Consider the following 15334-nt stretch of genomic DNA (forward strand, 5'->3'; position numbering starts at 1 on the left):
CACACTGGTGCTGAAGGACTTGATGTGGACCTCGGCCTCTCCCATCTCACCCTGTATTCAAAGAGGACAGAACATTTCCCACTTCTTCCAAGGCAGTGCAAAGCTCTTCCTCCAAAAACTGGGGCACTGAGCACCCCTGGTTAAAGACGGTGTCCAAAGGCTTTCCCATTCCCCAGCCTGGGTGAGGGCTCTGCTTGGTCCTCAAAAGAAATAGCTGCTTCTTCCTGGTGCTTGATCTCACAGCTTTAATATCAGCAGCAGCTCACTTGGGGAGTTGTCAGTGGTAATAAACTTGGTCCCATTCTGTTTCAAAATTGGTTTAAGAAAGATGCCTGGCTGTTTAATATTTAAGCTAAATGTTTAATGTTTAAACAGGGAAATTGGTCTGATGGTCAGAAAGGGCATTAAAGCAGGATGGGAACTGGTCTATAATCTCTGACAAATGCTGCCCTTTCTCTGCAGCAGCCTGGTGCCTGGGAGCTGCAGGAGTTTCAGAAATGCCAATTTTAATCAATCTCTTTCATTTCACTTGCTGCCTGCCAATCCCACAGCAGTCAGACGTGCCTTTCCCTGGGAAAGGGGCAACGTTGTACCTGGCCCTGTTTAACAGTCTGAGATGAATTCAGCTGAATTGCACTGGTATTTCAAACCCCAAACTAATTTCAATAGAAATGTGCACAGATAAGGTGAAAAGTGCAGCTGGACAGTGTTGGCTCATGGGTGTATTGCAGATGATTTAGGGTCCCTTTTGTATGTGCACACAGAAGTTCTGATGTCAAGTCTAAAGTAAGCCTGAAAATGAATGTCTCTAATTGCTACAATTACACCTATGGATAAATTATTTTTGAACAGGTACAGGCAGTATTTCTCAGGCGGTGGAAATGTCCCCCTGGGGGAAGCATGTGGCAGTGTAGAACTGTTTCACACCACAAAAGGCTCAGCAGCCTGTGCACCCTCTCTGTGCCAGGCTGCATGCACAGGATAGTCCTTGTGCACAGGAATCCCTGCTCAGAATGGCTGGAGCTGGAGAGAGCACATTCAGCAGGGAGCCAATCAGCAATTCATGTAACTCACAAAAAATCAAGCAAGACAGAATCTGAAGAAAAGTTTATAAGAAGATCAAGGTTTCAGGAGTATTGAAAGGCACATTTCACCCATGTTGAACGACAGCTGAGTTCATGGACATGTACAACGCTCAAAATTCATGGCAAAAAGACCACATAATGATGGTACATTGTGAAACATACATTCCAGACTTCAGTAAAACACTAAAGTGATTATTTTTAAGTGTATCATGTACATAATAAGAGCGGAACAGGCAGATGCATCCAATTACTGTAATTTACAAGGCAGTAATTCGAGACTCAAATACATTTCTCCTTATTAGAAGAAGGGGCTACAGATTAGCAGCAAAATGAGGGGCAGCAAATGGACAGGAAACAAGGAAGCTGCTGCCATTTGGAAAATAACAGCCAGCACCTGCTGCAAGTCGGGGGAATTTAACTTTGCTAATTCATGTTACTGTGCTGCCACAGCACAAGGCTGGGCTGCATGGATGCTCTCAGGGCAGGCACCCTGCAGAGCAGATGTGCACAGATGTTTCCTTGGCAGTGGGCAGGATGAAGTCCAGCCATGTCTCCTCTCTCCCTGTTCAGTGCCTCGTGCTAATTATCTCCTTTCATCCAGCTCGGGGTTAAGTTTCACGTTGCGATGATTAATAATTAATCAAATGCATTTGAAAATTAATTTGGCAATTCTACGACTGATTGGCATGCTAATCTCTTCTGTGCAGTGGGGATGGTATAGAAACAACCTCGGATGTTCTGAGCTGCTGACTGAGGGGAATGCATGAGGGCATTTACTATCTTGTGTGGTGAAAAATAAAACACTGAGTGGAAACAAAAGCATTCTCCAAGACCTCTTTGCAACTCAGAAAAGGTGTGATCTGCATTTTGCCTTACCTGTATTAGGCAAGGTAATATAAGTATGATAGTATCATTGATATTATCATGTCCAACCCAAAAAAAAATGGACAAATTTGAAGAATGCCCCCACAGCTGATTTATTTCTGTTTAGCTGGTAGCAACTGCAGTAGATTCGATGCATTAATTATGGGACGAAAAAGAAAAATCACAAGGAGAATAACTCTTGCTCTTTCCAGCTGTCCATGCCACTTTACTCCAAAATAACACTCATCTGGTAAAAGGGGAGGAGAGGGGGTGTGCAGCTTCCACTGGGCGCGTGGTCCCCGCTAGTTTCGGGTGACAAGTCCCTTTTTACAGACCAAGAGCCCCGCGGCAGCCACGGAGGTGAGACACAGGGTGCAGCTCAGCAGGCACAGCAGCCCCGGCGCCGAGGGCAGGTTCCTCTCCCAGAAGGTGGTGGGGAATGGTCGGGCTGGGACATCCTGGGGGAGAGAGGAGATGGTGACTCTGCAGTGTGCCCCCTCACCACATGAGCACACGTGGCAAACCATGAGGCTGGGGAGGTCACAGCTATTTCCCAAGGACCAGGTCATGCAGGGAAGAAGAGTCATGGCTGTGAGATGTGTTTTCTGTCATCCTGAACAGCCACAGGACAGTGAAGATGGAGTTACTTGTGGCTGGAATGACGTTCTATTTGGCTTTAAACCATGTCCTGGGACTGGGCAGAATTAGGCTGCATTTTTCAGTCCCCCAGGCTCTGAGATCAGTGTGCTTGGCTCTTAGTTATCCACCCTTCAGACACGGGTAACAATATTCCTTGGACAAGTCACAAGCCATCAGCATGTGAGGTGACTAAAGGCTTGCCTGGGAGCAGGGTGCATAGGAATCACTGAAACAGGGACACACCTGACTGAGGGGTCTGTGCCTGACTGAGTGACAGTGATGCTCTGGCTTACCTTTGACTCTGGCTCTGGCATCCAAATTTCACTCTTGGAGATCTTCCCCATACTGTGCAGTACCTAGAAGAAAAAATTATTTGTACCACATGAAAAAATTATAACCCACAATACTTCCAGCTTTGGAGAAACAGAGGAAGTCAGAGCAAGGTGACATTGATAAAAGGTGTCACCTTTTCAGCTATGACTAGCTGAAAGTCTCTTGAACCAGAAAATGTACGGTGATTTCTACTAGAGCTTCTCTAAATATTTCTGTGGGATGTTTTTAGGTTTGGATTTTTTTTTTTTTTTTTTTTTTTTTTTTTTTTTTTTTTTTTTTTGAGTAAAAGTAAAAAAGATTTTCTCAAGGCAGTTTGAGAAATACCAAGGTGAGGTTACAGCCATGCACTTGGGACACAAAACCTGTTAGGAGTGATGCTTCTGGGATATAGAAACATGAGAGATGCAACCCTGAGGCTCTCACAGCATAGAATTATGGAGCCCTCCTTTGCCTATTCAGCAGTACAAAGCTCATCAAGGATTTTTCTTGAGAATAAATTGATTGTAAGAATCATGGGGATTTTGGGGGGCAAATGAATGCCTCCAGAAGACAGTTCACTGTCTTTGTAACTACTGCTCACAGGCATGGAGAAAAGAGAAATTAGGTGACTTGAAACAAAACAAATAATAAAAATTATAGAGCATTATATGAAAATGACATTCTGTCAAATGGAAGTAAAAGACTGATTTTCCTTTAAATAACAACTCTGTGGCTTTGCCATGCAGCAGTTGTAATTATAGTGTGTACCCTTTAATGCTTTTTTCCCCTCCCTCCAGATTGTCGTAAAGGGATTTCACTGTGACTGGGAACCCAGCCCAACGTGTGTCATTCTGAGGAGATTTAGACATTATCAGAGCTGCACATTACAATTCCATAAAGCTCAGCTAACAGGAGTGTCCTGTAGAAGGAGAAGCAGAAGGGATAGATCAAAAATGAGAAAAATGTTCAGATTTTCAGATTTCTGCACAGGAAATAGCTGTGAGCATTTGAAATTACTTAGACTAGTTTTAAAACATGCAGTGATTAATTTGTTAGAAACCGAGGTAGTGTATTTACAAGCAGCATCAGGTTGGGTTTTTTTTTCCTCTAGACATGCAGTACATGGCATAAGCCTTATTTTAAGTCTCCAGTTCAGTAATATTCTGATTTGGTTGAGATTCTTGGCTTCACTTTATTCAATAACTAATAAAGTAATTAAAAAAAAAAAAATATTTTGGGCACGTTGTTTTTTGGGATCCCTCCCTGTCAATTCTAGGAGCCTTTGCACTAAATCAGATTCTCCAAGCTGTAATTAATCCTTTGTAGCCTTTTGATAGAGATGTTGAAAGCAGAGCAGTGGTCTGTACCTCTCTGGCTGCTCTCTCTCCTGCCTGCACGGCCCCCTCCATGTATCCGCTCCACTGGGTCGCTGTCTCCGTGCCAGCAAAGTAGATTCTGTCAACAGGCTGGCGAATGATCCTTCAAAACAAGTGGAGAATGTCAGGTGACAAGTGGCAGGAAGGTGGTGATCCTTCTAAAAGCAATTTATGGCTTGGATGGAGCACCTGGCTTCAGCTCTCCAGAATCCCTGCAGACCTGGGCTGAGGTGCAATAAGCTGTCCCTGCAGGACCACCTGCTTGCTTCTGCACACAAAATTCAAGATCTGAGAGAGAGAAAAACCTAAGGCACAAATCAGTGTTCCCAGCTTCCATACAAAGTAATACAGGCCTTATTTTAGTGCTGGGGTAAGGGATAATCCTAACAGCCTCCAGCAATGCAGTGCAGCTGATAGATTTGTGTCTTCTGCATGGCAGCTTTGCTGTTATCCTGCCATTACAGTGGGATGGGGATGATGTTTCTGCAGTGCTAAATCACCAGTATCAGCTTCTGCTTGGAGGCTGGACTTGCCTGGCTGCTGAAGGCCTGGCATTCAGGGGGCTGCACTCCCCCCACAGGGTCATAAAGCCAGTCCCTCAGCCCTGCAGTGCTGCACAAGCATTCCAGCCAATCCAGTTGTAGGTACTGAGCTCCCTCTCCCACTGGGAATGTGGCTGGTGTAAGGGCTCCCATCTAATCCTCCATTGGGTTTTCCCTGTCTGCTTGGCAGCAGCTTCCCCGGGCCAGACACCTCACCCATCACTGCCCAAGTGTTTGGATAAATGACAAGAGGAGTGACTGTACATGGGACAACTCCTCCCCACGTGACCCGGGCTCAGGCAGGGTGTAACCCCATGGACACGTTGAGGAGCTCCTGGGCTTCTCCTGAACCTGATGCTCCACCTACACAGTCAGTGGAGACTCTTCATCTGTCCAAGATGTGTGTCCTCAAGGGCTTGGGGTCACCACAGGAATCCATTGCAAATGCTGCACAGCACAAACTACTGTAAATAATCCAGAGGGGAGAAGTTTTGTGGCTTTAGCAGGTCCCTTTGTGACCGTGCTTCATTTCCTTAAAAGCCACAAGAGAAACTCTGCTCTTACTGCAAATAGCAAGATCCTTGTTAGCTGAGGAGTAGGGGAGTGGAAAGAGGGTTGAAGTTCCCCTAATATTGTAAATATGCCATGGGTGTGTTGCATAAGGAATAGCATTGTACATGAGCTAAGCAATGTGAATTAGAAAGCAAAGCATTCTCTGTTTTACCTTCCATAGGAATGCATTATGCCTGGTGGGAAGTAGGCTGTGTAGCAGCCCCCTGAATATTGCTCCATGGCCCAGTCCTTCTCTTCATAATGCACAGGCTGTGAATTTCAACAGAGAAAACAGTGAGACTGACAGAGAAATTGGAAATAAAGAACATATTTCTTTTGAAGAGGGGGATAACAGGCTAAGAATACCTGACAAAGGAGTGCCGTGTCATCTGGCTAATGCTATCCATCTGCACAAAACAAATTTTTGTGCTTTTATAGAAACACCAGTCTCCCATGGGCACATGACAGGACAAATAAACACATGCACTGCCTTCTCTTTTCTTGTGCAGGGTGAGACTGGCAGTTCTTTTCTTCTTGTACTCAGTCCTCCCCTCCCTTTGGGAATATAGATTGCATGGCCCAACATTCAATTTTAGGTACACATTTTAGGTGCCAGAAACTTTGCCCTCATCATCCAGAACAAAGGAGAAACATTATTGTACAACAGAGGCAAAACCAGGCATTAATTCCTTACTTGTAAAGCCTCTTTCATCCCCAGTGCCTTGGCATATGCCTCACTGATCTTCTTTTTCCTATGTGAAAATAAAATCAGAGTCAGAAAAAAAAGAATGTGTGTGGAGGGAACCTCTCCACTCTCATTTTTCTTATTAAAAAAACCAAACTTACTGCAACACATTGGAAAGAAAGTTGGGTTAGGCTTTGTTTTTAAGTCAGATTTCAAGTTCTTATCTTAATATACATATTTCAAATGCTGATGCCTAAAAGTTACATCTAAAATGGACCCAGGGAATGGGAAATGAGGGTTGATTTTGGCAATGAGCTCTAAAAAAATAAATCTTTGTACAGCTATTTTAGGATGCAGAGCCAATTCATTCTCATGTTCGCTGGTGTAAGACCAGAAGAAAAGCAATATAAATCAATTAAATCCCTACAGATTTACTATAGCTGGGAATAAAATACGAGCTGAAGAACACTGCTCACATTCCTAAGCAGAGCTCCCCTTTCACTTGCACAGTACCAAAATTCACATTTAGAAAGTACTGTTTGTTCATTTCACTGACTAATGGGGAAACCATTCTTTTATAAACATAGAAATTTAAAAATTTTATATCACTCAGTCTGAATCTGAAGGAGACCCAAAAGGAGACATGTCAGCACTGCTGTATCGCTGGGTTAAAGCATCATTCAGTGGAGATGTAGTCTGGGAACATGGTTGGAAAAATCTTCTTCATTCACACAGAGACACAGAATTTGTAAATCATAGCATGGAAGAGTGGGTAGGACTTAGAAATTTAGAAATATACACAACTGGATGAATATTAGCTTTAGTGTCTCAGCCTGTTTATGCTAAAATCTCAATTTCTGCCCCAATTTCCAGTGTTGGTAGTTGCACTGAGCATGAATAAATGTGCACATTCACACACATATTCACACACATATTCATACACATTCCTGTGGGGAAGCATCTCAGAGAAACAATTTGTTTCTGAATATCTACAGCTTCTGAACTCTTACCTCTCTTCCTTGCTGAGATGGGCCAGTTTGATAGCCTTTCTGGAAAGGATGAAACTGAAAACAAAAATAAGGTATATGCACATCACCCCAGCTGATTTGCAGGCTCTTGCTCAAAATGACTCTAAAAAAGGATTGGCAATGCACTTTACTAGTAATGAGCTTCATGTTTGCCATCACACCTCAACATTAAATAATTACAGGTCAAACCATGACATCAGGTGAAAAAGCCCATGCAGGGTAACCTGCAGAGTTAACTGAAAGGGAGGGTGTGCATTCCCTATTTAGGTCTGATCCAAAAGGGACTGAAATTCTGAGCTTTATTAAGCTTTTGAAGTCCAGCAGGCAGCTCCCTATGTCACTTGGTGTTAGTAAGTGATGGCAGCCTGCTGCTCTGACAGGCACTGCACAGTGTCATGGATCACTCCTGCAAGAACTAGGATTAATATTTATTCATCTTGAAGGAAACAGATTTGACAATTAGTTCATCTGACCCTAGTGGAGATATCCAGGGGATGAAGTATGTTCCTACACTCTTTTAGAAAGTCAAATAAATCCATGAGGAGAAAGAAAGCTTTGCCATATGGGGTTTGGAGGAGGCCTGCTGCTCTCAGGTAGGTCATGGAAGCTTTTAAGCCTTGAACATGCCCATAAACTTGTACAGTTCAGTAGAAGTGGTGAGCTTTCCCTGACAGACACTTAAGGAGTAGTTGCCTGACATTTATATTGGCCTCTTTTGGCAGTCTCACCTCAGGTTGTGGTGGAAACACTTGTAAAGATTGTTTGTTCATTTGGTTTCAGCTGTTTTAAAAGCTGTCATGTATTTTCCCACCTGTTTGTCCACACTGTAACATTTTTACTTGTCAGTTTCTACAGAATCTTGATTTTTTTCACTGCACAGCTGCCTCCCTGCTCCAGCAGCTGATGTTTCTTGTCTTGCCTCAGCTCAGTGGAGAGAGGAGACAAATAAAGATTTCTTGGACAATTGCACTGTCATTTTGGACCAGGCACTAAACATAAAAGCCCAACATAAGCCAAATACAGGTTCAAACAGATAGGTAAGAGAGAGATTTATTTCTAAATCTACTCCAGAGCAAAAAAAGAAACGTGAACTGAGTGCTTAAAAAAGACTGCTGAATTCAGCAACTCTTTCCCAACCACATCCTTGGTGTTTGGGATCCTTAGGCTGTTTGTAGCAGAACCTTCACCAGAAAGTTTATATGGACTAGAGAGGCACAAGAGGCTTGGCAGAAGTGCAGTCCTCCATCTGTGCAAACTGTGGAAGTGGGAAACATTGATGTAACCTGGTCATTTCCCCTCTCCCTCCTGCTCCCACTAACTCTTACAAGAAGAAATACACATCTGTGAGTATGGGCTAGCAGCTTTTACCCCATAATGGCAGGGAAAGTTCCATCAGGTTTTGTGTCATCTATGGTTATTCCAATTGGAGACTCTTCATCCTCAATGACGAAGGAACCACAATAACCTAAGGGGAAAGAAACCCCAAGATGATTGTTAGAGAAACATGTTGATGATCACTGTTTCTGCTAGCAATGAGCAAGGAAAATTATCCATAAAAGGAATTGTACAGTATTTCTGTTATTACCAATAATACCTACGTGTCTGAAGTGTCTCTCTTCTCTGTGACTCTGGGAAATTGTGTACACAGACTTGTAAAAATCTTTAAAATTCTATTCTTAGCTAACAAGGAATTTCTGTGGATTGCTGCAAGTCCCTTTGGCTTTCTATTTTGGAGAGAATAAACATTAAAAATAAATGGATGCAGTCAGAATTATGGTGATTCATTCCACGAGTAACTTTGACCAAAACAAAACCCAGTGTAATTACATCTGATCACTGCAAGCTCAAATCTATAATATTTTGATTTTGCTGGTGATAAGATTGTTAGGAATGGTGTTCCATAACAGTAATGCAGCAGAAACATGGGCTGACTAATCTAGGATCACATCAGGACATGTTTCAGATGCGCATGCAAAAAATCTCATCTAGAGGACAATGTACACACCTGACTGTATTCCTGCCTAATCTCAATGGCCAGTTCATGCACTGAAACATGCAAAAATTACATTACTTTGATAAGGAATTATTCTTACCACTCTCAATATTGTTAGGAAGAAAGTGGAACTAATCTATTCATACAAATAGTTCTGAAAATAGTATCAGTTACAGCTGAGAAAAACAAGATATTACAGCATGGAAAAAAAAAAATCTTGAGCTAAACAAAAAGCTAACCTACTTTTCCCAGTCCTCTGAGATATCAAGTCTGCAGAACAGAAGATTAAAATCAGGGAAAGGTCTTGCTTACACCTTAAGCTCTACTTGTCATCTGCTGTAAATTCTCTTTGGCTGACATAACTGTTCCTGGCAGGAGAAGGAAGCTGATGCTGCAGGGAAGCTGATGCTTCTGTGCTCTGCAGGTTTCAGCAAGGTTTTCCCAGGGAAACATTGCTTGTTCTCTTGGTCATCCCACCTGAGCCAACTGCTGTGAGATTTGGGATCCAGTTTGGGTCTGGACTCATCTTTGGGACAAGGCATGCACTCAAGCTGAGAGAAAGATTTCTCCTTTCTAAGGAGCTTTACTTTTCACTTTTCTGAATGTTTGATTTTGGGGTTTTGCACATTTAACCCTCTCTTGGATTTATTCCTTGATTGTTAGACAGCAGAACTTCAAAATTTGCTGTTTCCCAAGTCCTCTGCTTTCCCCACCTACCCTTCCTCCTCCAGAAGGCTTCCCTGTAGTACATCATGGTTTTTATGACACTCCCCATAGGCAAACGCTGAATTAACTGGTTTCTGTTTGGTGGCAGCTCTGGTTTGTAATGAATCTTCGTTGTCAGGATTGGAGGGATGGCACTGATCACGTACTTGCCCTGAAATGTAGAACAAAGTCAGCACAAGGCACTGCCTCCCCACGAGCTCAACCCACAGGACAGGTTTGAGAGACACTCTTAATAGCTGCTAACAGCTTTCCCTCTCCTGACCCTAGGTGGCTTTCCCACACACAGATTTCCATGTGACAAAAGTAATTCTGCCATTTCAGAAACATGGAGCTGGAAAAAACAGACCAGAGTTGAAACTTGGCTGGAGACAGGTGGGAAATGGGACAAGAGACATTCTATGGCCTGGGTAAAAATGCCTTTATCATCTCCAGGAAAATATGACCCACATTTGTCCCAATTATAAGATACTAAAAAAAATCACATTCGCGCACATTCACGGGATGTTGCTTCAGGACAAGGAATACTAATGGTGATTCCAGCTTTCCTGAATGTGCTCCATCCCTCTCACAGGCCCTGGGTCTGACTGGAGCAGTGCAGGACTCTGTAGGGTGACCCCATATCACAACATTGCTGCTCTCAGGTGCTCTCAGATTGGTGGGGCTGCTGTTGCCCCATGGGTGCCATTGTGGGTCATTGTGTGCTGATGGAACATTTCAAAGCACCACAGTACAGAGGCAAAATCTTACTAAAGGTGTTTGAAATGTTTTTTGTTTTTTTTTCTCCTGTGCTGCAAACCACAAACTTAGACACTAACAGGAAGGTTATTTTTCCTTCCTTTGAAGTGGTCTCAATGCAGAACTAAAACATAAAAATATATGAAGATATAGAAAGTTAAGGCAGAGAAGTCAGAGTAATGACAGAAACCAAGTAGCAGAACACCAAGAAGAGAGCCAGTCATAAATAAATCTGTAAAGCAGGTTCCATGGAGTGTCAGCATAGTCCAAGAAACAGACACACACAAATGGGTACTTCCTGATTATAGCTGGCTAAGAGATACAGCAGATATATTCCCCTACTAAATGCATACTCTACTTTTATTCTGATTGAATTACCTCATATATCTCATGGTTTAGAGTCTCCACAAGGACATTATCACTTGTCTGATCGATACTGATCACAGGTCTCTCCAGTTTAACTCTGCCTTTGAGGCGTTCCATTATTTTCTCTGATATCTGACCGGAACCCCCTTTGAACTTCCTCTCCTAAAACAACAAAGAGGAAAGAAACACAGACAAAAAATCATCAGCATTAATCACAATGACATTGAATATGACTTCTGCTCACCATAATGAAATTGCAGGCCAAATCTTCAAGTCCTAAGGGTTCATAAAGACACCCAGACTTTCAGAACAGCTAGAACATAAACCTGAGCTCAGTGGGGATTACTGACTAAACCACTTTTGCAATGGCTTCCCCAATGACCTGGCTTAAAGACTCTTTAAGCCTAGAGAACATGCACATATAATACAGGCTTTCTAGCAAAAATAAACATATCACTTCATTCAAAACACGTTCTGAGTATTTTACCCACCATGGTGCCACCAAAACCCTCAGTGTGACAAAGTAATCAACTGTACAGTGAAATACTGTGCCAGCCCAGAAGCAACATCTTTAACTGAGTCTGGTCTCAAGGTAATGAGCTTTCTCCCTGTGTCTTCCTGGGAAGTCACAAAGACAGTGCTACCAGGAAAAAAGCACAATCTGTGACATACATTTCCCAACAATGTCCATGCAGAGGGTCAGGGGAAGCACTAAAACCTCTTTCATCTACCAGCCACCAGTGGGAGGTAAAGCAGCTCACTTTTACGTGTAAGATGCTGGTACTGGCAGGGAGGAAAGGATCCATAAAGTTTTGTACTGAAAGACTGAAATGGCTGCCCAAGCAGGTTTTATAAGACTTAGAAGGGCCACTAAGACAGAAACCCTTAGTGCTTTTGCTCAACTAGAATTGATTGGGGTGAGAGAAGAAGGAAGCATGCTATGAACAAAGACAGCTTTTCCCATCCAGCTACAAAGAAAAGGAAATGCTTTTCCCAGGTAGCTTTCCCTTCTCCAGGTTTCCTTCAGCTATGAGTATCTTGGGATTAATTTTATTTTTAACTCTTGCTGCAACATCTAGCAGCTGCTGATGTGGGACAGCAAACATGACTGAGGGGCTCCTGAGGAGGAAGGCTCTTAGTCAGGTCTGTCTCCTACCACAGGACAGCATCAGCACTGCTTACATCCTTCCTGACACGTGATTGTCTACTCTTACCACAATGGACAGATGTTGATGGAAACTGTTGCTATGTGAGCTGACCCAAGAAAGAAAGGGCCTTCTGCTATTTACTTCCAACTCCTGTCATTAAAGGCTTCAACACCAAAGAAACATCCACATTTCACTCTGAAGTACACTTGTTCTGAACTCTTGTAAACATTCAAATGTGCCAAATAACCCATAGAAAATAAATTGGCAAAAAAGCAACACAAGTGCAACAACAGAACTGAGCTGAAGTGAATGCAGAAAACCCCCAATTGTTTAAATAGTCCCAATTTATTCCACATCTTAGCTAATGAAGTCCTTCATTAAACAGGGTTAGTTGACAGGGCTGTATCACCCCATGAGAACACGTTTCTCTCTGGTGCCACATACTCTCATCTTTTCATTAATTGCAGGGTTTTGCAGGGTACAACACTGCACTTGCTCATTAGAGTTTCAAGAGAGGAGGAAGGAAATGAGACATTTTGTACCTGGCCCCCATTGGTGATAGAGAAAATCCTGAATGTGCCCCCACACTGCCTCACATACCACAGGAACCAGAGGGCAGAGACTTGGTGAGGCTCAGACGTGACGTTGACGTTCACAAAGACCGTGGCGAAGTCTCTGACAGCTCTGTGTGAGACACAGGACCAGGAAAGGACTGTGAGAAAATATGACTTCCTGACTGCTTTCAGGATTTTTATTTGTCATCCTAAACAAGGGCTGCTTTCCCAAAGTCAAAAAAGTCAAGTTGATTAATATTTGTTTAATTTTTCAGTCTGTAGTGAGTCTGTTTAAATAGGTTTCTACCAGCACCTCCTTCCCTCCACGAAGTATTTACCCATTTAGTTTGAAATCCCACTGATTTTCACCTTAGTTAAATCATTTCCCAGCTGCTATTCATTTCATCAGAACAAATATTTTTCTCAGCAGAAGAACATTTTTTGTAATCTGTCAGTGAAACCTTTCTGCATTTCTCAGGGGGAGCTTATTGGGCAAATCAGTTCCAGGGTCTGATGGGTCCTGAGAGACTGAGCAGCCATGCAGCCTAGACATTCCCCACCTGTCATGTAACACTGCTGCACTGATCTTTTGTGAAATCAAGAATCAAAGTTGGTAAATAACCCAGACAGGGAAACCAAATTGGCAGTCATTGCCATAAAAATACGGAAAGAGTCACCTGTCTACCACAGTACATCCAACAGAGGATCTGGCTATTCACATTTCTTCCATTTGTGGCCACAGATTTGTAAGAAAATTGAGATAATTTTGCAAAGAAGGTAAAAGAACTTTGACTTCGGTGAAGCTTCATGAAACAACATGAATTTATAATCATCTGATAAAGGAAGGAACTTTGCAAGTTATCTGGGCTAAAATATGTAACTTACAAACTTTTATAACCTCATTTCCTGAAGTATGAGGTCCATTCACCCCTATTTCACTAGTCGGGATATGAAAACAGCCTGCACACAAGAACCCTCTGTGACAATTCTGAGAGCACCAAGGCCCTAAACAGTTGCAGCAGGTTCAGGCCTAAAACATGTGAAAAAAGTCTCCAGGATCAGTAGATGCTGATCTGTAACACAGGGCAAACAAATCTTTTGTTATCTTGGCCCCAAGTCATACAGAAAATGCTGTGGAAGAGCTTTTCTGTTTAAGCACTGTCTTTTAACTGTGTGTAGAAAAATATGGCTTGGCTTAAAATTGGTTTTTACTGAGTTTTTGAATGCATTTCAGCTGAGCACATCCATTAAAACTGGATGCTTTACTGACAACATTGGCAGTAGAAGCTGCCCAGCAGAGAAGTCACTACAAACCCAGTCCTGCTTATGCTCCACCAGGTCCATGCTGAAAGCAGCAGTAAAACTAGAAGAGGAAGAGTCAGTGCACTTGCAACAGCAGTTCAAACTAACCAAGTCTGCAGGCAAAAAGCTCATAAAACTAATTTCAAAGAAAAACTCCAATGCCACAGGGAGCCTGAGCAAGTCCAAATGGCTGTACAGCATATCCCATGGAGCTGGAGCAAGACCTAAGCCATAAAAATGATCTTCAAATGGAGAGGTTTGGTCAGGAAGCTGCAGGCACAGCACTAAACTGCAGTTAGAATGAAAGGGCAAACAGAGCACAGCCACACAAATAAAAGACACTGAATAGGAGGGAAGAGAGCATTAGAGAACAGCACAGGGGCTGGCACAGCAAGCGGGGACACGAGTCCTCATAAGAGCATATTTCTCTTTCCCTTATAAAGAGAAATGATTGAAAAGATTGAAAAGAGAAAGGAAAGAAAGAGAATTTCCAGTTGTCATCTCCTCAATGTATTGAACATTGTTCCTTTTTTAATTTGTACATTGCAGTCCCTGACAGAAAACACACTGGTCATTTTACAGATGATACAAGACCTTGAGCCCTCTTCCTACCAGCCATTGTGGGTGTTCTGTTGGATCTGTTACTCACAAACAAGGAGGACCTGTGGGATGATGCAAAGGCGAAGGGCAGCCTTGGCTGCAGTGGCCATGAGACTGGAGTGGAGTTTAAGGTCCTGAGAGGAGTACAGCACACAGCAGAATTGCAGCCCTGGAATTTGGAAGGGTAGATTTCATCCTCCCCGAGGGCCTGAATGTCAGTGTCTCATGGGAAGCTACACTGTAAGGCAAAGAGCCACAGGAGAGCTGGCTGGAGTTCAATGATCCAATGGTTTGAAGGGAAAGGATGGTGGGAAGGGCCCACACCACCATTGCTGTGTGCAGGGACCTGCTGATGCAAACCCCAGGCTCCCCCAGCACCTTTGATGCCACCTGCCAGCCAACCAAAGCCCATCTCAAACACCTCCTGATCTGTACTTAGCTGTACCACAGAACCTGCCAAAAAGCCACTATCATTCCACAGCTGGAATTTCAAAGCAGATAAAGAGTTACGTACTTGGTCCAGCAAATCTTATTTATCAGCTCTTTCATGGTCATTTTGTCCCATTCTTCAGCATGTGGAGCATCCCATGGTGCATCAACAGGAATCTGGAGACAGAGGTGAAACATCCAAGAAATTATTCAGTACTTCACCATTGCCTGCTGTGCTAGATAGTAGCACAGATTTAATTCATATGTTGGCCAGGAGTTACTTTTATCCCCTGCAAGTGGATATAAATTTGGAACAAATTCACTAAATGGAATAGTTTCCATTCACACCTTTGGGCATGAATTGTACCATGACCACCAAATCTGTCTTTGGCTGACCA

General features: G+C 43.0%; 1 protein-coding gene across 2 annotated transcripts in view; it reads right to left on the reverse strand.

Moving 5' to 3' along the window:
• Positions 1 to 1095: 1095 nt before the first annotated feature.
• LOC128803902 (amine oxidase [flavin-containing] A-like) overlaps positions 1096 to 15334 on the reverse strand; it is a 34265-nt gene continuing 20026 nt past the window's right edge. For both annotated transcript variants that reach the window (XM_053971236.1, XM_053971237.1), the window contains exons 5-15: positions 15022 to 15113; positions 12594 to 12735; positions 10916 to 11065; positions 9794 to 9953; positions 8452 to 8548; positions 7066 to 7119; positions 6065 to 6122; positions 5543 to 5640; positions 4268 to 4379; positions 2882 to 2944; positions 1096 to 2407 (exon numbers count right to left, since the gene is read on the reverse strand). In XM_053971236.1, coding sequence (XP_053827211.1) covers positions 2252 to 2407; positions 2882 to 2944; positions 4268 to 4379; positions 5543 to 5640; positions 6065 to 6122; positions 7066 to 7119; positions 8452 to 8548; positions 9794 to 9953; positions 10916 to 11065; positions 12594 to 12735; positions 15022 to 15113 — 1182 coding nt within the window. In that variant the 3' untranslated portion in view covers positions 1096 to 2251. The remainder of the gene's footprint in view (positions 2408 to 2881; positions 2945 to 4267; positions 4380 to 5542; positions 5641 to 6064; positions 6123 to 7065; positions 7120 to 8451; positions 8549 to 9793; positions 9954 to 10915; positions 11066 to 12593; positions 12736 to 15021; positions 15114 to 15334) is intronic.

Source organism: Vidua macroura, chromosome 2 (assembly GCF_024509145.1).
Source record: "Vidua macroura isolate BioBank_ID:100142 chromosome 2, ASM2450914v1, whole genome shotgun sequence".
Taxonomy (NCBI): Eukaryota; Metazoa; Chordata; class Aves; order Passeriformes; family Viduidae; genus Vidua; species Vidua macroura.